The following is a 27,439-nucleotide window of genomic DNA, read 5'->3' on the forward strand; positions in this document are numbered from 1 at the left end:
CTACATCTCCCAGAAGTCTCAGCTCAGCGCAGACTGACGTTCTGGTCGGGCACGTAAACAAGCAACGGGAAGCAGCACCCTGAAACCGTCCCGTCCTGAGCAGGTTGGTTTAAATAATACTCTTCATTGTTTCTATGGGAAGACGTTTTACCGGAAAGGTCCTTTCGTGTTTTTTATTAGACCACCGAAGCGTCCAGTCTGATTAGAGCTTCAACCTTGCTCAAAATATGTCGCTTATGCTAGCAGGGCTAAGTTAGCCAACTGTTAGCCAGCAGAGAAGAGATAAAACAATCTTTACAGAATTTAGGAAATAAAATGTCTGTTTGGGATCCTATTAATGACTGCAGAGCTTCGGTTTAGGTTATTGTAAGCGTAACTTAGAAGCTGGATAATTAGTTAACTTGCCTAACGCTACAGTCCAAGAACTGGTCATAAGCCATAACGTTAGCTACGTTAGGTGGGCTAAGATTAGCAGAGAAAACTGGCCAGCTAGCTAACTAACATTAGCTGCCTCTGGCTGTGTTTGACGTACCGTGTGTGAAATAAGGAACGAGGCAGTTGCTTTTACAGGTGTTAATATTATATTTGCTACACTTAATTAGTTCTTGAGTGGATTAACGTGGTTTAAATGTGTTCAGTCTGACTGAGTGAGTGAAAAGTTTTATTATAGTGAATGGGAACAGTTGACTAGCTAGTGGTGACATTGACGGGTACAGCACTGCTCAGGAGAGGAACTCGTGCCCAGTGGACAGTGGCTCGGACACCACGGTAAAGTTAGTTTTATTTTCGATATTTTTCTTTTCGGCGCTAATAACATTTGATCGCACTACGGTAGTCAGTAAAGATTTACATATTCATGACAGTCCAACCACAGAGAGTGATGCACACCTGTTCTTTTGCGGGTTGGGTGACATTTAACGTACCGCTATACCATAGAACTGAGACACGTTTTTCAGTCGGAAGGAAAATCATGCACTTCTAGACCACACCTACATCCGTGCACACGCCTCTGTTTTCCTCCGTTTCAGTGCATTTAAATACATATTTTAATTGTTCATGCTAACAAGACACCGCCAGACAATTAAACGTCAATAGCTCCATAAACACTGTGTTCATGCACATCTGATTAATTGTGTTATTTACTCTAAATTATGGTTAGAAACACACACCACTTTAATTTAGAAAAAGGACTTTGAATAAACCTGTAACTAAAATGTACTTGCCAATACTTGTCCTAACAGTACTGAGCATACCTTACCTGTAAAAACTGATATTACCTGTATACTGATATAGCTAGTTAGCTTGATGACGGAGGTTCAGTAATCGATTAGCAGTCTTGAAGGTTCAATAGATCCCTTAACCATCTAAAATATTAGTTTAAAAATGAGAGTGTAGAAAAGAAAACGTCTTATTTAAGTGGATCAAATTGCAAATCAAAAGTTTTTTAAATCCATCAAAAACTCACTGAATCAGATTTAAGTTATTTTTTCCATTTTCAATTTCGACATTTTAGATATTGAACATTTAAAATACTGCTTAGATTCAAAATGCAGCATTCACTGCAATTAATACAGCTGAAATGCTTTTGAAGGTTAAAATACAAATATTAATATAAAGTAATTATTGCAGTACATTCAAAACTCAAAAGTTGTGTATGATTGCTGAAACCTCACTGCACCATACACAATTGTTTTTAGTGTCGGGTGTAATACAGCTGAAATATTATTAAAATTCAAAATATATAAAAATGAATAAAACATAGTTACAGCAATATATCCAAAATCCAAAAGCTGTGCATCATTGCTGACACCTTGGTGCACCAAACACAGCTGTTTCTAATGTTGTAAATAATGCAGCTAAAATATTATTGAAATTCAAAATATATATAAATTAATAAAATGTAGTTACAGCAATATATCCAAAATTCAAAAGCTGTGCATCATTGCTGACACTGCACTGCACCATACACAGCTGTTTTTAATGTTGTAAATAATGCAGCTGAAATATTATTGAAATTCGAAATACATAAAAATTAATTAGTTACAGTAATGTATCAAAAATTTAAAGGCTGTGCGTCATTGCTGACACTATTGAAATTTTGAATTTCAATAATATTTCAGCAGTATTACACCCGACACTAAAAACAATTGTGTATGGTGCAGTGAGGTGTCAGCAATCATGCACAGCCTTTGGATTTTTGATATATTACTGTAATTACTTTTTATAATTTTTTCAGTATTTTGAATTTCAATAATATTTCAGCTAAATTATATACAACATTAAAAACAGCTGTATATGGTGCAGCAAGGTGTCAGCAATGATGCACAGCCTTTGGATTTTTGATATATTGCTGTAACTACGTTTTATTCATTTTTATGTATTTTGAATTTCAATAATATTTCAGATGAATTATATACAACCCTAAAAACAGCTGTGTATGGTGCAGTGCGGTGTCAGCAATGATGCACCATCTTTAAATTTTGGATATATTGATTTAACTTTTAGCAATTTTGAATTTCATTAGCATTTCAGCTGTATTACACCCAATACTACAAACAATTGTGTGTGGTGCAGGTAAGTTACAGCAATCATACACAACTTTTGAGTTTTGAATGTACTGCAATAATTACTTTATATTAATATTTGTATTTTAACCATCAAAAGCATTTCAGCTGCATTAATTGCAGTGAATGCTGCACTTTGAATCTAAGCAGTATTTTAGCTACATTATATCCTCAAGTAAAATTCAAAGTTTGTGTGTCATTACTGCACCAAACACTGCTGATTTAAATGTTCAATGTCTAAAATGTTATCGAAATTCAAAATGAAAAAAATGTACAAGATTTAAAACATCTGACTCACTTGGTGTTTGATGGATTTAAAAAACTTTTGATTTGCAATTTGATCCACTTAAATAAGACATTTTCTTTTCTACACTCTCATTTTTAAACTAATATTTTAGATGGTTAAGGATCTATTGAACCTTCAAGACTGCTAATGTCTGTCGAATACTGAACATCCGTCATCAAGCTAACTAGCTATATCAGTATACAGGTAATATCAGTTTTTACAGGTAAGGTATGCTCAGTACTGTTAGGACAAGTATTGGCAAGTACATTTTAGTTACAGGTTTATTCAAAGTCCTTTTTCTAAATTAAAGTGGTGTGTGTTTCTAACCATAATTTAGAGCAAATAACACAATTATTTAGATGTGCATGGACACAGTGTTTATGGAGCTATTGACGCTTAATTGTCTGGCGGTGTCTATTGTTAGCATGAACAATTAAAATATGTATTTAAATGCACTGAAACGCTTTGGAGGAAAACAGAGGCGTGTGCATGGATGTAGGTGTGGTCTAGAAGTGCATGATTTTCCATCCGACTGAAAAGCTTGTCTCAGTTCTATGGTATTAACACAAAATAGCGGTACGTTAAATGTCACCCAAACCGCAAAAGAACAGGTGTGCATCACTCTCTGTGGTCGTACTGTCATGAATGTGTAGGTCTTTACTGACTACCGTAGTGCGATCAAATGTTATTAGCGCCGAAAAGACGAATATCGAAAATAAAACTAACTTTACCGTGGTGGCTCGGACCTGACCAAAATGCCTTTGGAGTAGATGTTTTGCCATGTATTGTAGCTACCAGCCATATGTTTCAAATGTTTTTTTTACAAATAATTTAGTTTTTTGAAGAATATTTTTTGCTGTTCATCTTCATTTTGAATCAAGTTTAGAAAACACAAGAAGCTGTGGATGCTGTTTCTGCAACTACAGACACTTTTAGGTCGACAGTGTTTTTTTTTGTTTTTTTTTGTATATAGCTATGTGCGTATTTTTAGCATGAAGCACAACGTGTCATAATACATTTTCACCTACAAAATTGTTACAAAATGTGATGAGCTTATCTAATTAATAAAGCATATTTTGGATAAAACCAAAAATTGTATTCGTGTCCCATACCCATGATTTCAGTAACCAAATCAATGGAAAGTTACTGAATTATAAAATTATGTCTTTTCAGTTGAAACTACAACTGTTAATTCAAAGCAAATATAAATAAACACTGTTGCTGGTCAGTCATTATTGTATTTGCTTTTCTATAGCTGTCCAACATTTACATGTCTTTACTGCAACTGACCAAATCACCTGAAATAATGTTTTGTTTTTGGAAAGCCGAACAAACCTACTTTCAGTGGAAACGTTACCAAAGAGCACATTGACAAAAGCAAAGTTAATATCATCCAAGCCATTTTATAAGCCATAAGCATGGCTTATAAACTAACATAATGTGAACAAGGTTTTTAAAACAATTTCATATTCATGTTAAATTCAAATATATTAGACACTGTCAGTCAGAGCTGATGTAATGGGCCATGCTGTTTGTGATTTATACCCAAAAACAGTGAAAATGTCCTCACAGCTTAGAATGTTGTGGCAAAGACAAATTCATTTCTGACTAAAAATTTGAAAATTATACAAACTTTTATAAAGCTCATTATTTGCGTTATCGACTCTGGAACTCATTTTGTTGAGATCCATTATTTTATAAAGAATTGGCTAAAATGTAGTTGCAGAAATACCCAGTTTTAAGTGAATAAGCCCCTTAGGCTAATGCAATGTTGTTGTTCTATGAGCATGTTTCTGTAATGCTGACAGCCTGTTCTTACATATCTGATTTGTGTGTTCACACAAGTGACGGGATTATGATAATTTGCTAAAAGAAATCCTTAAATATAGATCCATAAATGTAAAAATGCATTATACACTTACTGAGCAATTTATTAGGAACACTTTACTAATACTGCATAGGGCCTCCCTTTGCTCTGAAAACAGCCTAAATTTTTCATGGCATGGATTCCACAAAATTTCCACAGATTTTTCAGGTGCACTTTCATGCTGCGAATCTCACATTCTACCACATTCCAAATGATCAGCAACAATACTCAAATAGGCTGTGGCACTCAAGCGATGATTGATTTGATATTAGGCTTAAAGTGTTTCAAGAAAACATTCCCCACACCATTACACCACCATGGATTTATGCTGTTGGCGCTAAATTCTGACTCTGCCATCTCTGTGCTTCAGCAGAAATCGAAATTCATATGCATTTCATCAAGGCTACGTTTTTCCAGTCTTCAGCTGTCCAGTTTTGGTGAGTCTGTGCCCAGTGCAGCATCAGCTTTCTGTTCTTAGCTGACAGACACAGAACCTGACATAGTCTTCTGCTGTTGTAACCCATCCACCTCAAGGTTTGCCATGTTGTCCATTCAGAGATGCTTTTCTGCTCACCACAATTGTGAGTGGTTATCTGAGTTACCGTATCCTTTCTGTCAGTTTGAACCTGTCTGGCCATTCTCTGTTGACCTCTCTCATCAAGAAGGTGTTTCCGTCCGCAGAACTGCCGCTCACTAGATGTTCCTTATTGCACCATTCTGAGTAAACAGTCTGGAGACTGTTGTGTGTGAAAATCCCAGAAGATCAGCAGTTATAGAAATACTTAATTCAGGCGCCAACAATCATGGCACTGTCAAAATCACTGAGATCACAATTTTTCCCCATTCAGATGGTTCATGTGAACATTACCTGAAGTTAGATAATTGCATGATTTGCCAGGTGTGCAGTTGTTCCCAGTAAAGTACTTTTAGTACTTTTATAGACACTTTCTCATCAAGTGTATTCATGGGGAGTGTGTCCTTCCCGCAGAAACAGCCTCTTCCGGGAAGGCTGGGTGAAAGGGTAATGTAATCAGATATCGTTGATGATGGATAAGTAACCTGATGGTGTCGTGTAAGGGGGGATAATTGCCGTTTTGGTAAAAGAACTGAGAGAGAATTAGACAGACAGGTTTGTTAAAAAACTGCCTGTGTTATTTCTCTCTACTACACTCTGTAATGCACAGATTCCCCTTAATTTACTTTACACGAATGGAATCAAGATGAATGCTGACGTGCTTTGGGATCTCAGCCTGCCGCAAAATGACTTGCCGCAGTAAAAAACGAGCTAAAATGACTGGAAGTTAGCATAGAGCAGCTAAGTTACTCTAACCTGAAGAGAAAGTTCCCCTGACCCTCGTCTGTGGCCGGTGTGCAGTGTTTTCCGTTGGTCCCGGTGGTTAGTTGAATTATGAAAAGCTGCTGTAACGACGGAAAACACCTTGTTTTTAATGTGGAAAGCACATGGACATGGCTTTGGAAATCACTTGCAGTCTGAAGTTTCTCTAGCAGGGAGTGCTATCAGCTAGCAAGTCACTGTGAATCTGCGGCAGAAGAAGCTCATGAACGCACGTGTTTGCAGTAACCTTTACTGTAATGACAGATGAAGTTGAATGAAAGATGAAGTTCTCAAAAGATGTTGGGTTACTGAGTATCATATTATTTCATATGTTGATTTTTATTAAAGTTTTTTATTAAAACAGTCAATATTTAAAAAGCATATAGACTAAAATAGATTAGAAAGTAGGTCAAAGCTGCTGCGGACCACGTGTTTAATGTTTTCTGTTTTTTTTTGGCGTGGGCGGATGGGCGGGCGGGGAGGGGGGCAATATTATCAATAATCACAATTTTTAACTAGAAAATATCGTGCTAATTAATTTTAGATATCGCCCAGGTCTACTTTACACTATGTTGGAACATTACTGTGAGGATTTGATTGAACTCCACTACAACACATCCCAAAGACACTGAATAGGTTAGCTTGACACTTGGCAGTGGGCTTGGTGACCTTCGGCTCGTGTGCAGCTGCTCCAGAGTGTTTCATTCTATGATCAGTGCTTTTCTCAGTCAATTGTATACATATCTTGAGATTATGCAAGACATGTATGCAGTTGACTGTGTCAGTAATAGGTGCACTTTTAAGAAGATGAATTCACTAATTAGAAGGAGTCCATAAACTTTTCGATGTTTTGGATATTGTTCATCAAAGCTTTTAGCTTCAAAGCCTGATTCAAACCAAGCATATTAGGCAAAGTATAGAACATCCAGAATTACTTTACCTGACACAGGAGGAACTTGGCCAATAGGTGGCATTCATGTGGAAGTTATTGCAGGTTGCACTTATATACATCAGAGCCTGGTTTTGTACTCTATCATAGAGCTAAGATCAGTACAGTTATATTTTAATGATGATGCTGTGCTGCTTTTTAACCTGACCTAGGTTGATATAAGCAAGAGTAGAATAGCAGAATATGGCTAATTACGTTTGTTACCAATATCATGTGACTCACAGCATCAGGGTTTCCAAAACACACCAGTCACCTGGTGTTCAGTGAGGCTTATCAGCAAACAGAGATCAGATTGGACTAGTAAAACCTTCAGTGGAGGCTCATTTACAGCAAATCAATCAACTGATTGCATGAAGTTGAGATTTTTTTACTAAATCAATGATGAAACTGATGATTCAATAATTAACTGGAATATTAGAATCAGTTATAATTTAATAATATTCAAAGAATGCACTAATTGTATGGCCGAAATAAATGATCTTAGGCTATTTTCAAATGTAGAAATCTCTTTAGAATGCTTGGTAAATTGTTTATTTTAGGGATGCATGATTATATCAAAATCATATTTATGTATTTATTGTAAAACGTCTGCATTTTATTAATTTTACTGCATTTGTAACTATACAGAAATAAATGTTAAATTCCTCTGTAGTGCTAATCCAAGTAGATGCCGTCCTAAGTTCTACATTTTATGAATATTTATATATCAACATCTGCAGTGACAGGTATGTACATGAAAAATACAGGATTGCAGCAACGGCCCAGAAGTGCCATATCCCTAGTTTTCGTTGTCTTTGTTCCTTTAATGTGTAAGTAGTTCCTCCAGTCACATTTGTGTATTTTGTGTAAAGTAAATATTAACAAAATAATCAGATTTAGTCATGGAAACAATTCAGTGCCTGATTGAACATGATGCATTGAATCATTTTCTAAACAACCATAATTTTTCTAATCGAATCACTGTGAGGTCATAGATGTTCACCCCTATTGCCGAACAGTCATATAATCATGCTGTCTTTTTAGGTGGTATGGCGAGGTGACGTGTCATCAGAGTGCAACCAATAGCAGGGCAGTGTGCTGTGTGGAGCCAGTAGGAACACAGGAGCGAGATGACGGAGTGCTTCCTGCCTCCCAGTAGCAGCCCTGCGGAGCAGCGGCGGGCGGAGCACCCTGGAGGCGTGCCTCGCACTCCCAGCTCAGAGGAGATCAGCCCCACTAAATTCCCGGGCCTATACCGCACGGGTGAACCCTCACCCCCCCACGACGGACACCACCATGAGCCCCCCGATGCAGCCTCAGACGACGACAAGGAGCACAGCAAGAAGAAGAACAAGTTCAAGAAGAAGGAGAAACGCAGTAAGCTTGACTACGTCTAGAGGCCTTTGCTTTTCTTCTTTGTCGATTAAGCCTTAGAAGCCACAGCAGTAATAAAAGCATGGTGTAATTAGACGCAAATTATTTCACACTCCAGCAGATAAATTACGTGAGAATTGTGGATTCTAAACTTTCAGTCAGTATGATGTTTGTGTTTATAAGTCGAAGAGGCGATGTTTTATTATGACTTGAATTTGATTAATATTGGTTAATATTGTGCATGAGGTCCTGTTTTGCAAGAAAATACATCAATTTTTGACACATCAAAACAATGTTATGTATGTAATTACATGTAACTACAAAATGACTTAATTATATTTGATTAGTATAACAAAAATAAAAATTATAAGTTTTTAAAGGGTTGAAGTTTAAAAGTAGCCAAGCAGTCAATTGTTGCTCCTGCAAAAGTCATTTGCACTAATTTTAGCAACAGATACAATATTTCAATACTACACTGAATCGAAAACTTTTGCCATTTAATACTGAACTTAAACATGCAAGTAGTCAGTCTTAGCGTCTGTGTGCCATTTCTGGTTTAAGCCACACCCACTTTGCATTTGTAATTGAACAGAATAGAAAAAAGTATCGTTCAGGGATTGGTATTAAAATTGAGGTGATTGATATCGAAAGTTTTAACGAGACTCAAGACGGACGGCCACTTTAAGTTTAAAGGAGTTGTTCGGTCAGTAATGCTATTGCTGCTGACAGTGTATGAAAGTGAATTAGCATAGTGCCAATTGGTGGTTACTAGTTTCACTTTTTTGTTAGTTATATTAGGATGTCTGGTTGAGCTACTCCAGTCTCACGGCCCAGCAGGTGGTATTGTAGAACCTTGGTTACAACATCAAATAGATATATCATAGTGGAACATTGCTGAAAACAAGGCCTATGTCTAATTAGGTAATCTGTTCTGCTTCTAACCAGCAGCTGACAAGCACTACTGTTAAATTTAACCCCTAGAATCTGTCAATACAGAACGCAGAATTGTAGAGTTTTTGTTATACTATTTAATTATGTAATTGCATCATTAATTGTATAGTCATGAAATGAATTATGTTTGCATTCTATTTTAAAAAGTGACATTGTTTTGAGCGCTTTGAGTCTGCACTGCTGACTTTTGCAGTGTCAAAAAAAAAATGTAAATTATGGAAGGCGTGACCATAGACAACAGTAGCATTTTATCAAATTCAAATCGTAATAAAATACTTCTAGTAGTATGCAAAAGTATGGGCGTCCGTGGTCAAATTACATGAGTTACACATCCTCTACAGGGATCACGCTTCTGCACATTTAAATGTACAGTTACTGTTTATTTGCTGAATTTAACATACTGGGGACATAAAATGTGGTCTGTGCAAAAGTTATGGCACATTTTATGTTTTTTTTTCCCCCCAATATATTAAACTTAGCAAATAAATGGAAATTGTGCACTAAAATTACCAGAAGATGCCATAATTTAGTTTTTTCCTTGTAGAGGATGTGTTCACTTATTTTCACTCAAAACATCATTTGACCAGGGTGTTCAAACTTTTGCATGTGACGGTACGAACACAAACGTGGTATTGATTGAAGGTTTAAAATCAACACTTCCGAAAGGATTTCTCCAGTTGATTCTGTGAGCTAAGAGTGAGAAATAATTAAAGGGGAATTCCACCAATTTTTCACAATTTTGGCATAATATAATAGTAAACAGTCATTCAGTGTTATTTGACGTGAAGTGGTTAATTGTAGAGAAACTTAGTGACTCCGATTTCTTTACAGTGGTGGTGATAGGAACCAGGGGTCACGATGTCTACAGCACAAATATAACCATTTTATTTATTATCCAAAACCACCAGTAAACCTACATGTGTCTTTTTTCTATAAGTTTTTCTGTATAATGCTCATGATAGTAAAATAGTGGTGAATCTGAAGAACGTTTTCTTTAGGGACTATTTTACCTTAGCATCCCACATATACCCCTTTAACAAGAATAAATTTGAAACAAAGAACATTTTAGCCCAATAACATATCAAAATGTTTGTTAAACAGCGTCTCAGACGTCAGGCTGCGTGGTCATAACCATTTCGTGTACTAGCTTTCTGTGAGGGAGCTGTTAGAGGCAACTCTTTAGACGTCTGGTTCCTATCACCACCACTGTGAACAGTTCTGACCAGTTCGATCAGTTTCTCCAGAATGGATCATTTGACATCAAACATCTTAATATTTAATATTAATATTTAATATTAAATTACATTTTTAACTTCTAAGGGATAACTTTTAAGGATTAATTGAATAAGGACATTGGTTTAATATTATTCACTGCATACTGGCCAACTGTGTCAGCTTTTACCCTGTATCCCTGCAGCTCCTGAGATAGAGAGTGAAACTATTTTCCACCCAGCAGCTATATTTAGCTGACCTATAGCGGGCAAGCAGGAAGTGATGGACAGTTTGAGGACACACCCTGTCCGTCCCTGTCCTCTGTAGGTGTGCCATAGTGGCAAAACAACATCTCTGCCTTAGCCCAGGGCTCTCCGGGGAAGAAGTGTTTATGACCACTGGCTGATGGGCTTTGGAGCTGCGTTACTGAGCCGCTGATTGCTGTTATGAGCTCAGTTAGTGAGAGCACACTCCGCAAAGTAGGTGTCAAGGCTCCAAAGATGGAGAGTTAAAAAGGGACCTGGTACAATAGCTGCACAGGGAATAGTACTAAATTGTAAGCTGACCTCTTTTGAGCAGTTTTGCTATCTCTCTCTATCTCTGCTTTCTCTCCTTTTTTTTCCAATCTTGCCTAACCTTGAGGTAGATTGGCTGGAGGAATGAGGGAGTGGGACGGGTTATTTCTCAGTTTTGCGGTCTTCTTGAATGCTTTCTTTCAGTGTCAGCTCTGAAGAGGAGGATGTGAGTTCTCTTCTTATGTGCCATTCCTCTTTTATCTTTTCTCTCTTTCTCCTTGCTTCTCTCCGTATCTCTCCCTCTATTTCTCTTTCTCTTCGATTAGCTGAGGGCTACGCTGCCTTCCAGGAGGACAGTTCGGCCGATGAGGCGGAGAGCCCGTCCAAGATGAAGCGCTCCAAAGGTATTCATGTCTTCAAGAAGCCCAGCTTCTCCAAGAAAAAAGAAAAGGACTTCAAAGTGAAGGAGAAAGTGCCCAAAGAGGAGAAAGCCAAGGACAAGAAGTCCAAGGACCTCACTGCGGCTGATGTGGTCAAACAGTGGAAGGAGAAAAAGAAGAAGAAGAAGCCCAGCACCACTGAACAGGAGCCTGTCGCTGTGGAGACACCGGCCACAATCAGGCCAATATTTGGGGCGCCGTTGGCCGAAGCGGTCAGGAGGACGGCTCTGTATGATGGGATCCAACTGCCAGCTATTTTCCGCGAGTGCTTGGACTACATTGAGAGCTATGGCATGAAATGTGAAGGAATCTACCGTGTTTCCGGTAGGATGCTGTATAGTCTCTTTTGCAATGTTTTTGTATGTGTATTTTTAAGTATAAATACAAATACTTTATTGTGTAATTTAACCTCTTAATCCCCATGGGTCAGTTTTGCTCAAATTAAGCCTAATGCTTGAAGAAATGGTGAAATGCCATTGATATTGCAAGTTAGTTTGAGATTAGGCTTAAACCATGTACACAAAATATTTATTCTGTGCTGTGAGCATCTTGATCTCTGATGCTCCAGATGAGTTTCTCTGGGTGTTTTGATAAACCACGGCATTCATTCACATGATGCAACAGACATAAATTAATTTGATCAAATTGACAGCTACACATCCTTTCAGACCCATAGTCTTGAGTTGTCCTCTCACAGTGGAAGGATGAACAGAAACACCTGTGGATTTTTTCAGATTTGAAGCGAGAGTGGAGCTTGATTTTCTCCTCTCTCTGTATCCCCAAAAGTGGATTATTTTATGTCTAATCTCCTCAGAAATGTCTCCTGAAACACAAATAACTCGTGTACAGCACTGTATCTGTAGCAGTGTAACTGCAATGTGGAATTTCATCTGTATTATGCAGCCCCACTTCAGTCCCTCAGTTTTATAATTACATAATTTGCGTATTGGTTTCGTAGTAGTTACTAAATAATAAGTCTTAGGTTTAAAAACTGAATATAAAGCCTAGGGTTCAATGAGTTACATATTAATACACATCTCAATAGTTTTGGCAACCCGATTCTTTCTTTAACTTTGCCTAATCCTGCTCCAGGAAATCAGTTGTTTAGAGTGTAGTTGTAACTCTAACATAACACACCTGCCTCTAATTTTCCTTAAGCAATGGCTCAGCCAAAAAATCAAATTTACACATTTTACAAGTTATAAATTACCCCCAGGTGTAGTTGTAGTTACCCCCAGATGTACTTTTACCAATTTTTTTTATAGATAACAGTGTGTTACACAGTGTCAGAAAGCACATCTCTGTTGGAGATTATTTAAAAAGTATATACATTTTGAGGCAAGTGTGTGATGATTTTGGCATCTTCCTCTGTTAGTTACATTAGCCTCATAGCTCCAGTGCAATACTATTGTAGCAAACTTCAGACACCCATCGTGTCTTGGCTGACCAAGGACATCTGAGATAAGGACACAACTGTGTAAATTAGATTTTTGGTCAAACCATCACTTTAAGACTGCTGTTAACCAGATCAGGTACTTTGAAGCTAAATGCTTCTGGGACATACATCTACACAAGCAGGGGTGCCCTGAACTCCTGTCCTCTCTTCTTTGTCTCTCTGCAGGAATGAAGTCTAAGGTGGATGAGCTGAAGGCAGCGTATGACCGTGAGGAGTGTCCATGCCTGGAGGAGTATGATCCACACACGGTGGCCAGTCTGCTGAAGCAATACCTGCGTGAACTTCCTGACAACCTGCTGGGCCGTGAGCTGGCCCCGCGTTTTGAGGAGGCGTGTGGGCGGCCCAGCGAAGCCGAGAAGCTGCAGGAGTTCCAGCGGCTGCTGACAGAGGTGCCGGCTGGCAGCAGGCTGCTTTTGGCCTGGCTCATCACCCACATGGACCATGTGATCGCCCGCGAGGCTGACACCAAGATGAACATCCAGAACATCTCCATTGTCCTCAATCCCACCGTGCAGGTAAGACACCTTCTCACACTGCACTTGCAGTGCCTTGCAAACGTAACTGTAACAATGATAGCATGCTTAATAATTAAGGCTACAGTTCCTTCATTATCATGAAATAAATTGCTTTAATTATGCTTTGTGAGCTAGTGCATAGTGCATAATTTGGCCTCTTTAATTGGAGTTAGTGCAGTACAACATGTGAAATGTTAAATCAAAATCACTTGACTTAAATCAAATGACTTGAGTGATAATACTTTGTTTTTTAAAGTGGCACCACTGGCTGTTTTTTGGCTTTTCCAACTTAACATGTCAGAAAAATTAAATATTGTTACCTACTGTGTATCATGATAATTTCCTGATGAATCGTGATATATTTTTCCATATTGTCCACACTTGACTACTGCTACTGCTATTAATAGTGATACTTTAAGAAAACTATATGGGGAGAGTTGGGGTGGTCTTTTTTTTATGTAGTGCTCATTGGTACCTCACTGGCATTCATACTTTAATAGCAGCAACATATTCTGGTGCAGTATTTCTGTACTAAGCATCGAAATCAATTATACTTTACATCTTAATTTTCTTATGCTGCTTGACAATGTAGAGAACAAGGACCATATTACAAAAATATCCTAGAAGAAAAACATCCTTCAGTTTGTAGCCATTACAAAAAAAATGTTCCCAAGTACAAAGACAACTTCTGTTTTAAACTTTGTATTCTACTAGGGTTACACCGATAACATAGTGGTATTGGCTACTGAATGATTGTAATACTTGATAAACTCTAATGCTCGAATGACCTAACAACTGCTCATCGAACTGGACTGGATAGTTTAGCATTCCCTAACTTGAGATAAGATGTTTTAAAATAAGATATAGTTCCTGAAGTCAGAAAGGATTTTTGTCTGTTATATGAATTTGTGAAAAATCTTATCTTGAACTAGTTGGATCTTTTTCACTAGTTCAGTGAAAAATCGAATTATTCAAAAATCTGATTATTCAATCGATCAGCCAGTACATGTTTGAAGTCCAAATTTTGCCTTCTTAGAACTGAAGCTACAAGGCTAACATTGCTAACACCAAAACTGAATAGTCACCCAAATAGCCCGAACAGTTTGTGTAAAAATACATGACCAAAACTGTTCTCAGTCTGCATCCAGGTCTTCATTAAGGTTGTGCCGACTTGTCGACGTAGTTTAGGACTACAGTATAACTTACTGCTGACCTAGAATCAGTATTTGTAGCAATGACCGTAATAAATACAGATAAGTCTGCACAGTATGAGCACAGTATGACTTACTCTGAACTATAAAAATAAACAAAACAAAACTACAGGTAGCCATTTCAGACAATACAAAAGCTGGTATTCACATAGCAGGAGTGATCTTGGATCAGATTTCTTTGTATTTACGATAGTCATTGTCATGAATGTACGGTTCTATACCAAACTGTGTCCTAAACCACATCAGCAAGTCTGCACAGTCGTAATAAAGACCTGGATGCAGTTTGGGCGAGCTAAATGAAGTTTTGGTGATGTAGTTTTAAAGAAGCGATTTGAGCTGTTTGGGTGGTTGTGGTTGTAGTGTTTATTAGCAATGTTAGCATCATAGCTCCAGATCTAAACTAAAGAAGCTAAATTTGGACACCAAACATGTCTTGGCTAGTCAACTACATATGTATGTAATTATGTAAATCAGTGAACATTTAAAGTTTTTCACTAAATCGTCATTTAACTTCATTAACTGTTCAGTAAATGAAGTTGTTTGTAAATAAAAAGGGTAAGTTTTATACCTGCCGCATTCAGTTTACTCTGTGATGTGAACCTTTTGTGTGGCTGTGGGCTTTTCATGCTCTGTTCTGTTGACCCTCTCCTTCCCTCCCATGTGCAGATTGGGAACCGGGTCCTCTATGTGTTCTTCACCCACGTTCGGGAGCTGTTTGGCGACGTGGTTCTGAAGCCAGTGGTGCGGCCCCTGCGCTGGTCCAACATGGCCACTATGCCGGCCTTGCCTGAGACCCAGGAGAGCATTAAAGAAGAGATACGGCGACAGGTACAGCTGTGCTATAACTACATGTTGCTTGCCCAGTCGTTCAGACAGTCCTAACCTAGTACAGCCACAGCTGGTAACTTTTGTGACACAAACATATTTCAATTTACATAGTCTTTATTCAGTGCACTAACAACCAAGACACTTGGTTCTCTCAATTACACTGTACACATCAAACCCAGTGGAGTATTTAGGGTGAAAACATTGGCCCTGCCTCACCAGGAAAGAGAAGTGTAGTTTATTTTTGAATCATCACATTTGCATGCTTATATAAGGAAGTTGTGGATCTTTGGTTGGAGCCAAAACCCGATCTCAGGGCAAGGTATGATAGTCAAACAAGGTTGAATGTTTGGTTCGTTTGATTCGTTGTTCAATGTATTATGCAAAAAAGTGTGTGGCAACTGTAGGACAGGAGCATAAACCTGCTGAAGTGTCTACTGAACTGATCAATGCCCATAACCCCCATTGCCCCACAACAGAGGCAGTGTTGGAAAATTTGAAGAGTGATACTGTGCAAAGTCAGAGACCACCCTTTCTTTTATTTAATTCCTAGTCAAAACAGCCATTATTAACCATAAGTAACCATATTTAGCAGAACATTACACAAAAACCTCCAACACTAATTATATCAAATCTATCAGTATTCAGTTTGACCGCTCTTTACCTTTATGCACGCTGCTGACACTTTAACTCTTCCATTCTTCCATCCATCTGAAAACCAGCCAGTTACAGCCATACAAAAGCTGCTCCCAAAGGAGTCACTGACATTATGTTACCATTCAAACACACTAGCATTCACTCAATGTACTACCCAAACACACCTTAGCTGCCCTTGGGTTTCTTTCTTTAAAATGACTAAATGAGAGTTCCTAGAAGATTAGATGTAAGATAATGCACCCTGCTTCACATTCAGTCTTTTATTCATAGTGAAGGATGCTGGTCTAGTTGCTGCTGTACTGAAGCAGTGTATGTCAGTGCACGTGTACATGTGTATGTTTGTCTGCTTCTGCAGGAATTCCTGCTGAACTGCCTCCACAGAGACTTGCAGGCCGGTATAAAGGACCTGTCTAAAGAGGAACGGTTGTGGGAGGTGCAGCGTATCCTCACCGCTCTCAAACGCAAACTCCGTGAGGCCAAGAGACAGGCAAGATTATTCACACACTTCCTCCACTTCACAGCACTGCTGCCTAATAATATTAATAATGTTTATTTATATTGTACCTTATATACATTACAAATGCTGCTTAAAGTGCTTCATGATACAAAGTAAAAACAACAGAGGAAGAAGAGAAAAAAACAATCCGAATTAAAATAACAAATAATAAACAGCAAAGGGGATATATTAATAATAATTACAATAAAAAGCACAAAATAAAAGTATAAATAAAAATGCAACTAACAAGAAAGTAAAAGTAATACTAATATTCCAGTAAAAACAAAAGAAACAAGAAAAAACTTTTAAACACTAAAATAAAGAAATACGTTTTTTACTGTTTTTAAAAACCATTGACAGAAGGAGCCTGATGGATGTTTATTGGTAATGTGTTCCAGATCTTAGGTGCATAAAATCAAAACACTGCCTCTTCACTCTTTTTAAGTTTCACACATGGAATACGGAGAAGGCTCGCACCAGATGATCCTAAAGCTCGATATGGAACATATTCTATCAGGCACTCGAATGTATGAAGGTTCTAAACCATTAAGCGATTTGAAAATTAGTAGTAATATTTATAGTCGATTATAAACGAGACAGGTAGATGGTGGCGTGATGATAAAACTGGTCTAATTAAACTGTCGAACATTTCTATTAGTGACAGTGACTAATCAGACAAGCCAACTGCACCCATGTAGAAGTCTATGCAAAGTCTCTATTGTGTGTGTTTTTTGAGTGTTTGAATACTCGAGTATTTGTTTGTTACTTCGGTATTTGGTTCTTAATTTAGTATTTGGAAGATTTATCGTTTTTCACGCTTTCCACTGGCCATGTAAGCTAAAGTCTAAGCGCCTACAACTGAACCCGATTTGGCCTGTGTGTTACTTTCAGTGCTGCTTTCTATGACTAAAAAAAGACAAGCTAGCCAACTAAAATAACTTCATAAAAAAAGAAAAATGAAAGCAACCAACACTTTCGCAATCTGTGGTAAACAAAAATGATCCAAACCTAATACGTTTGGTCCTATGTACATTTTTCTTCTGAATGTCACTGGATTCTCTTAGTTAGTAGGTGATGAAGGAGACAATGTATGAATTTTGCTATATAAAAGCTAACACTGCTGAGCACTGGCAACTGGCACTGACAGACTGGCAACCACACCAAAATACCCCAAAGAAACCAGCAAGTGTGGTATTTAAGTGGCTTTGGCAGTGATGAAAGTACAGAAGTAGATGTTGTTGAAAGTTGTTAAATAGTAGTAATAGTAGCCTTTTGCATGGTACCGGCTCAACCTAACTACTTGCTTTTTTTGGTTTGCCATTAGAAAAGCCTGGTACCTAGTACTGTTTAGTAGAGTCATTACGTCATCTGAACTCTGAGTAGCATTTTCCAAAGTCTTTTGTCTTGCTGCCATTAGCTTCTTCTGAACAAAATTTGCCTCCTTCTCATCACGGCAGTTTCATGTGTCATGCCAGCTACATTGAGGGAGTACTATATCTGCAGTAAAAAACGAAATAGCAGGTACCGAAAGCGAGTAGAGTCAAGTAGAGCGGAGTCGAAACTGGTACCACACGCAGTGGAAAAGTGATTTTTCAGTGCACAGGAGTGCTGGAGTACTGTTAGCATGGATGTTTGTGTTTTGTTCATATCTGTAATGAGCTCCCTCTCAATTCAGAGGATCCAGTGCCTTTCAGTGGAAAAATGTAGAACGTAGGACAAAATGTTTGGATCCTTTTCATTTACCACAAAGCACGACAGCAGCAGTTTTTCAACAATTACATTTATTTTGGTCATAGAGAAATCTGCTAAGACCGGGAAGTCCTAATACAGGCAATACGTTGAGGACAGGATGACGCACGACTTCACACGTCAATGAAAGGGCATCAAACGGATCATGGGAACACACAGCATGCAAGCAGCTGGGCTTCAGCCTGACTATTAATACACTGTTGCTATCTACTGGATATATTTTGCACTGCAGTAACAAGCATGCATAAAACTACAGTTAATTATAAACATACTTTTTGAGTATAAATGTTTGAGTACTTGTTCAGAAACACTGAGTATTCGAAGCCTATAAAATGCTATTTGGGCCAGTCCTAGGATGTGAATATCTCCTCATGATTTGACCTGCAGGAGTGTGAGAGTAAGATAGCACAAGAGATCGCCAGCCTGTCTAAAGAGGATGTGTCCAAAGAGGAGATGTCTGAGAATGAAGAAGAGGTGCTTAACATCCTCCTGGCTCAGGTGAGACTGAAGTGATGTGCTGCATTTATTGACAAAGGTTTCATTTCCTGTTTGAGAGGACACAGTTTAGCAGTTGGGTTTGGTTAGTCATTTAAGCCTGATTCGGTCTTGGGGTAATTTCCTCTTTCTCGCGGGCTACTCAGGCATTTTACTTTCATCTGGCCATGTCCGTGTTTTTCTCTCTGCTTTCCTGAAAATTGCAGACCGAATTACCTACAGTTCTTCACCAAACGCAGCAGTGGTTTGATAATTTTAGCCTCATCTCTGTGATTTTTCAGGCAGATCATATAAACGAGTTATGACCGCAGCTATTCATATTTAGCTGTACTTGGCCTCCTAGCATCCAAATCCATTTTTAACACTTTCCGAAACACAAAACGATGGATTCTTTGGAAGATTCTCTTAACTATTTACATGGTCTGGATGGTAGAACTTCGTCTCCATCCTCTACATTTGGAGAGCAGTAGCAGCAGGAGAAAGAATATAAAGTATGTCAGAAAAGCTCCCACAAGCTGAATAAATGATAATTATAATGGCAGCTGCAGGTATAAAGCAATACTTCATGCTCACATATGCACAACATCAACTTTTAGCTTTCTAGAAATTATGACAACGCTGACAACTATGAGACCGTATGTGGTGCAAACATCTGGATTTGAAGAAAATTCATCCCACTAGAAACTTGCTCGTCCTGCAGTAATGTAAATGCCCTAAAATTAAAACCCTAAAGCTCTTGCACTGAAATTACTAGAACAGTGCCATATTTAAGTGAGTTCTCTGTAGATAATGTGTTTGTAGCACACTCTGTACTACTCTGGGCTCAGGAAGGACACTGGAGGCAGGGTTGATCGTTGCAGCAGCTATTATTCTTTAATTTTCACACCAAACACAAACAAAGCAAACAAAACCAAAACCTATGCTGGCCAGTTATCAGTGGCTTCAGAACTAGACTTTTCAGTCCTTTTCTGCAAACTAAGCTTTTTAGCTCTTCAGTGTGTTCTGCTGCTGCTGCTGCTCATATCTCTCTGTCTCTCTGTTCCCTTTCTGCTCTTTTTAAAAGGCGCTCACACTAAATCAGCATCAGCTGGCTCTCATTAAGGGCAGCATGAGCACCTGAACTGAGAGGAAAAGAGAGCTTGTTGCTCCGCCTCGCCGTCACCACCCCTGTTCTGCATTTTGTCCGCCTGGGTTGAACATAAGGTGTAGTCTAGCTGCCAGCGGCAGAGCTCGGGACTCATGACCTGCCTTCATGCCTCTCATGGTTGTCGTGTTTGGTGATACTGTATTAATTCTCAAAAACACTGTATTGATTTTTAATTGATAGTTTACACACAAAGATTTGTGACAGACAGTGGTTCATTGTGCTAGATGGCAGTGGTATAATCTATCTTCAGCCATTAGACTCTTCCACTCCAACGTAAACAAGTAGTGTAAGGGCTCCCGCTAAAATTAGCATTAGCAAACCCAGCTGACTAGTAATGCTGCCACCGATGGCTGAATCCAAAAGATTTAGACTGGTGTTCTAACAAAGTCAGCCTGACTTCAAATCTGTCGTATAGTCTTTTGTATTGTCCAGCTTAATATTACTACTTACCCTTTTATAAGGAGATTTAGGCAGAACATCCTACTTATTCTTTTAATGCTAGTAACATTTTCTGATAAGGAGATTTAGTCGAGGCTGAAGTCAGCTTCTTATTCGCCAGCTTCTTGTTCAAATTTTTCCGTTCCACCTTAAATGGTGCAGTAGTTACATTCTGGCGCCTAAGGCATTATAATAGGAAGCTGACTTAAGCTATGTGTGATTTAGGCCATCAAAATGTCTATGGTTTTATGTGAGGAGCTACCTATAAACATGCACTGAGGTAGGACAATTTAACAAGGCAACACAATATGTCAGAACAAGGTTTCCGTAAAACAGTGAAGCCTCATTACACCATACTCTCCTGACAACACATCGCTGACATCACTGTTCCCAAGTTGTACAAGGAGGAATTTAGAATGCATAAATAGTAAAAAAAAAAAAAGAGAGAAAAAAAAGAAATGAGGTTCAGATTTGGTTAAATTTTTTAGGCTAAACTGTAATACAAACTAAACTGTAATACAAACTGAACTGTTTAAAGTGTTTTTGACACCCCCTACAGGAAAACGAGATATTGACAGAGCAAGAGGAGCTGATCTCCCTTGAGCAGGTCTTGCGCAGGCAAATTGCCACAGAGAAGGAAGAGATTGAACGGCTGCGTGCTGAGATTGCTGACATACAGAGGTAAGAGTTCAGAAAACACCTTTAAGCAGGGACAACACCACAGATATTTAAACCTCTTCCTCCACACCTTCCACCTGAAATCTGCTTTGTTGTTCTAAGCCGTTGTACAATACTTGATACTAAAGCAATGAGATATCAGAAGTGTTCGTTGTACGGACTGTGGAATGTAGTACTGATAGTTGGGGCCAGACATCAGCAGGAACATGAAGTTAACAGCCCAAAACCTTATTAAACAAGCCCTACGTGAGAACCCGGTTTGTTTGACTGAGACACTGACAACTATAATTTGTTCATGATGTGTGTGTATATATACAAGCATACAATTCAAAAACATTCAACTTGAATGATTATTCAAGTAGAAGCTGTTGTTTATTGGAAATTAATTAAAATTAAATTCATGTAGCGTTGGTCAGTTATGAATAATTTGTCAGTATGTCCCTATTGTGTACTGTTATTCTGATACATGATGTTGTTAAATGTATTCATAGTGGTATGGTAGGAGCCCCAGGATTAAGTAAACCAGGGCCCCTGACACTCGTAAATACAGCCTTGATTGTGACGCTTTTCACTTTTGAAAGCATCACAATCACATTATAGTGTTTGATTTGTGTGGTGGGAAAATGAGCAACAGGTGTTACCATTCAGCCAAATCTTGTTGTAAAAAGCATGCCACTGACTGTGGTATTTCCTCTGGAAAACTGATAACAGCAGCAAAACAATTATGCCGCACGTCTAACCAATATTTCTTTCATATGTACACAGCCGGCAGCAGGGCCGGAGTGAGACGGAGGAGTACTCGTCCGACAGTGAGAGCGAGAGTGAAGATGAGGAGGAGCTGCAGATGATCCTGGAGGATTTACAGAAACAGAACGAAGAGCTGGAGGTGAGGGGGGGGGGAGTCAGAGACGGAAAATAAGGGTGTACAAGGGGGGGGGAAGGAATGAGAGAGGTGGGTTTAGGTCAGAGCTCGGCAACATGCGGCTCTTTTACTGCCCTGTTGCAGCCCTAAAGCAGAATTAGATTTTTAGATAAAAATAAAAGAATCCTCCTTTGCAGTACAATAAAGCTCCGCTGATCATTCTAACACAGTTTTAACCATAAATGGTTTTAAATGCTGGACTTAATGTTTATCTGCTATCACCAGCCTTTCACCCTGAAGGTTGGCGCGCAGACTGCTTGTCACATAGCAATGCAGACAACAGTCTCTCCTAGCTAGTGGCTAACGAAATGGCAAAGAGAGAGAGTTAAGATGAACATCATTAATTTGGAGACAAATAGACTTATTCATGTTTATAAGCACTCTGGTTTTCTGATACATTTAATCTGCAACGAGAAACTGTCAAACACTAAAAAGATGCGACGCTTAGGTCACCTTCTTATTCGCCAGCTTCTTGTTAGCATTATCCTGTTCCACCTTAAATGGTGCGGCAGTTACATCCTGGCACTACGGGCACCATTTAAGGTGAAACGGGAAAATTCAAAGCTGGTGAACAAAAAGCTGACTTTAGCCTCGTAAAAAGTTGAATGAGAGACATTTTACAAGAAACAATTCTACTTTTGCGGAAAAGTTTCCAGCTGGAGATTTGAGAAAAGCGGCTACAGCTGAGCTAAAACTTAAAACAGAGCCAAGTTTGCACATACTGAAACATATTTACAGCCAAGATGGTAAAATGGATATAAAATGTTGTGGCTGCCAAGTTGGTTTGGTTTTTGTTGAAAGGACAAAATCCCTCTTTTAAACATTTGGGTTGCTGACTTCTGGTTTAGGGCCACAATGATGTGAGCATGAGGATGGATGGAACGTGGAAGAAGCTTTTATTTGTTTGTTTTTCTAGTTTTAGGTCATTCATTGTTAATGAACTGGGGCCTGTCTTACAAAGCATGTTCAACTCGGACAGTTTCACCTTCACAAAACCTACCAAATTTTGCTGCGGTTATTTTATGATGCCAGTTAACAGCTTTCTCTGTTAATTCAGGTTTACATACTCAAGCTATGTTGTTTATGACGAACCGCCAGTCGCATAAAACATGACTTAGAGTCCAGTGGCTTATTTTTCAAATAAGAATGAAGAAATCATACTACAACCCCATCACTACTGCTAACATGTTGGAAAAATAACATATTCTTTATATCCATGTAGCGTTATTTGTTTCCTATACTGGAAAACATTTTTTCCACATGATTGATGCCACATTAAAAAAAAACTAGGAGGGGTTCACCTCGATCAGAAGGCTCTCCCTGATTGTTCAGAAGCTCGTTGTTTAAGGCTAACTCCCAAACTTAAGATGCCCTGGAGCTACTGTGAGATAAAAAATCCAGGGTTACATTGAATTAAGCTTAAAGTTTAGCTGGCTCAGCATAAAGTCCTGCTTCGTAAGACAGGCCCCAGGTCTCAGGTGGCGTGTTGTTAGACACTGCAACATCAAACAATAGTGATAATTTGACCATAAAAAAACATTTTACTCTATGCTCCTTACCACGAATGTGGTGGATGAGCCAAGACATATTTAAGACTAATGTTTCTATCAGTCAACACAAACTTATATCCCACCAATTAGCAGTGGTAAAATCCCCACACTTGCCTCAGTGTTGAGTTGTTAAGCGAGTCTGTTTGAGATTACTTGTGTGATTTCTGTCACTGTATAACATACTGTCATCTAAAATCTAAAGACTAAAGCAAAATGCAGGCCACTACTGTTGAACAAGAGGCAAACTTAAGACACTAAACATTTCTCAGATAATTACATTTGGTGTACATAGTAGGTTGAAAATGTTTATAAATGTAATTTTTTTCATGGACTATCACTTTACAGTTAATGGTATCCTTGCACCCTAATTCAATTCAAGGTTATACCACAAAGTATTCAAAATTTCTACATAATTCAATGGATGAGATGTAAACTTACCGACTCTTCTTTCGATTTCTTTACATTGCCTACATGAATATAGATTTTTTTACTTACTAATCAAACACCACACCTGTCTTCTGAGTTTTTATATGAAATGTTGCTAATGGTAAAATAGTAGTAAATCTGGGGGGCGATTTGGGGACCATTTTTTTCTTGCAGCACCTGCCATGTACCTCCACACCATGAATGGATTTAAAAATACATTCTAGGCCAAAATCTTATTACAAAACTTTTGTTAAACAATGTCTCAGGCATCATGTTCATTACCGTTTCATGTAATAACTTGCTGTGATGTAGCTTTTAGAGGAATTAACTACCACTGCTACTACCACTACTACTACTACTGAAGCACTTGTGTTTGTCATTTCTCTTTGCAGAACAAGAACACCCACCTGAACCAGGCCATCCACGAGGAGCAGGAAGCCATCCTGGAACTCCGCGTTCAGCTCCGCCTACTTCAGAGCCAAAAGCTGCAGCAGGAGCTCACAGCCCCTCCCACAGCAGAACAGGCCCTGCCCATGCAGCCCAGCCCAGAGGAGCGATCCAGGGTTGATGAGCCAATCAAACGCAACGCTTCTGTGGCCATAGCAGTGCCAGGAGATGCCACAGTTGCTGCTTCTGCAGCGCCAGCCAATGGAAAGCCTGGAAAGGACAATTTAAAACCTTCACCTAGCAAAACATACGCGGTCAGTCAAAATCCACCACTCTAGATCAAACGCCCCAGTGGTTTTACACACTGGTGTGACATTAGGGGTGACGTTCAGCCCCTAGCATCACTCACAGGCCTCAGATAAGGTTCGCTGAAGGTGAACTGAATGTTGTTTCCACACTGGGACCACAGTTAGGTGGGTAAGATTGGGGAGTTGGCTTAAAGATAAATTTAAGAAGGCAAAGTAATTAAGTGAGGGGTCAATCAGCAGCTGGTGAGTAGGGGTGCCTTTTTTTTGTTTTTGTTTTTGGGACTGGGGTCATCATGCCCTGAATAATTTTATTCATTCTATATTTTTAATTTAATCCAATATAAGAAGTTTAGCCAAAAAGAAAGTTGCTTTACCAACAGATTTCACCCTTGCCCTAAAACTCTCCCTTAGTTTCGTGTCTCAAGACAACCAGGGAAATCATTTCCACCTGTCTTCAAATAATTTTGAATTAATTTAAAATAGCAGGTTATTTTTAAGAAAAAAGATATTGTTTGAATGGGATGAGAAATATATTGGTCTATTAATTTGTTTTTTTTTCTCTTGGGATCCAAAATGTCATCCTAGCTCTTTCTAGTGAACTGAAGGGGTGTGTGTGTGTGTGTGTGTGTGTGTGTGTGTGTGTGTGAGATGAAACATTGTGCCATATGTGAGTGTAACCATAAGCATAAGTTTTTCAATGAAGAAACTGTTAAGACAAAGAAGTTAAGATGCACCTATATTATATATTTACTGAAATAAATTACAGAGGATTGTTTGTATTAAGTATGCCATTTATTTGGTCATATACAGGACTGTGTAAAAGTCAGAAACCACCGTCATTTATTTAATTTCCAGTCAAAATGGCCATTAAGTACAGGTGCTTCATTTTTCAAGAGATACTTCTGAAAAGATTAGCTATAAGATAATCTACTTGCAAAAGGAAAGAGAAAGTTGAAGTGAAAAAAGAGGAAGTCATAAATTGATCAAAAGATTAAACCGCCAACCATGCAAGAGCTGGTAGACCACCAAAACCGTCACCATCAGATAAACAGCACTTAAAGCTTTCATCTTGGAGAGAGAGGAGAAAATCAAGCTCCACTCTTGCTTCAGATCTGAAAAAAATCCACTGTGCAAAGACAACTCAGCACTATGAATCTGAAAGGATGTGTAGCTGTCAAGAAGCCCTTACTGAGAAATGGAAATTTTGCAAGTCTCCCAAATGCAGAAGCATATAATGTTGTTCATGTTCAGTTAATAAACAGTTGACATCATGTTCTAGAACTGGTAACACTTTTTTTGGAGGGTTTTCATATGTAGCTTTGTTTAAGTTTAGTATTTCAGCTATAACAACTACACTAGCTATATTTTGAAGCACAAACGGAGTATTTTTGATGGATGATGGAAAGCTTTATGTTGCTAAATGGTGAAAAATGGTGTGAAGTTGTGCCACTGTGTGTTTATAAAGTCTTACGAAATGCATAGTAATGTTTTTTGTTTTTAAAATGAGTATACAACTCCAAATTGTTACCAATACTACATGTACCACATGACATTATCTAATTAATATGCAGGATGACTACAGCCCTGTTATGTCATATTAATTGTTTAATTATGAAGTTTTTTTTTCCTTAAATAAATATTACTTATTGTATTGCTTTATTATAGATTGCTTTGGAAGAAAAATCACCCAAAAACATCTTCTACTGGAACACTGAGAATATTGTCTTTCTCTCCAAATGTCACTTCTGCTTAGCCCTGTATGTCATGTTTTTTCCTTTTATCTTTGTGAGCACCCCCCCCCTTTATTGTTCTGAGGCTGTCAGTCGAGATACTGTATAAATCCACTCATGAATACTGCTGACTGTCAACTCCATTGTGTAGGAAAGTTCTTTTTAAAAGATCTTTTCTAATACGACTTATTGCAAAGACAAATCTACTCATTTTACAATTATTTTCATGCTGTTCATATGGCTTTTTGTAGCTCTTTGTCATTGCTAGCAGAATGTTGCTGTACAAAGTGATAAAGTGTCTGAAAATGAACTTTAGTATGAATACAGTGAATATTGTATTGAATACAGTGTAATGAATACAGAATGTATTGAATACTGTAATAAATACAGTGGGTACTGGTATCAGATGTAGTGTAGTAATTTGGATATGACATCCATTTCCCACATTTATTATATTTTACTTAATGTATACTGCTGTTATGGATGCTGATTGCATGATTTGTGAAGGCTAAGAAAAATGCATCAAACAGTGCCACAGTTTCCATACAGAAATCTGATATATGGCAGTATTTGGGTTCAAATATATGACATATTTAAGTACATATGGATTTCCTTTACCTAACTTATTTTTGTCACATATGGACATATATGTGACATATATGCCAACAACAGGCCATTTTCAAATATAGAGCATATATTTCAGCCATATATCAACATATATAAACATATAAACACAACTAAAAATATATGATAGAAAACATTCATATATGGAGGGCATATATTATATATACTAGCTACATATTATAGGGTTTTTACGCATCTTCTGTTTCTTCCACACGTCCTAATGAAGTGAACATTTATATACTAGCTACATAAATAAACTCTAAATACATACACATTATAATCTATGCAGTAAATGCATTAAAACATGAAATTAATGAAAATATTGTTCCCTGACACATTTAAAAAATATTTA

At 38.2% G+C, this 27,439-nt stretch overlaps 1 protein-coding gene across 3 annotated transcripts; it reads left to right on the forward strand.

Annotated features, from left to right (window-relative positions):
* Nucleotides 1-26,868, forward strand: ralbp1 (ralA binding protein 1). 3 transcript variants are annotated; one of them, XM_036556274.1, is made up of 11 exons: nt 47-103; nt 5,091-5,154; nt 8,026-8,358; nt 11,360-11,797; nt 13,095-13,444; nt 15,322-15,483; nt 16,493-16,624; nt 18,770-18,880; nt 21,022-21,143; nt 21,906-22,026; nt 24,431-26,868. In XM_036556274.1, the coding sequence occupies exons 3-11, from the start codon at nt 8,112-8,114 to the stop codon at nt 24,761-24,763; spliced, it is 2,016 nt and encodes a 671-aa protein (XP_036412167.1). In that variant the 5' UTR covers nt 47-103; nt 5,091-5,154; nt 8,026-8,111; the 3' UTR covers nt 24,764-26,868. The 3 variants fall into 3 exon arrangements, with proteins under 3 accessions (XP_036412166.1, XP_036412167.1, XP_036412168.1); XM_036556273.1 differs by lacking the exon at nt 5,091-5,154 and having other exon boundaries at nt 1-103; XM_036556275.1 differs by lacking the exons at nt 47-103; nt 5,091-5,154; nt 8,026-8,358 and adding an exon at nt 10,600-10,997.
* Nucleotides 26,869-27,439: the final 571 nt, after the last annotated feature.

The sequence above is a fragment of the Colossoma macropomum genome, unplaced genomic scaffold (assembly GCF_904425465.1).
Source record: "Colossoma macropomum unplaced genomic scaffold, Colossoma_macropomum, whole genome shotgun sequence".
Lineage (NCBI taxonomy): Eukaryota > Metazoa > Chordata > Actinopteri > Characiformes > Serrasalmidae > Colossoma > Colossoma macropomum.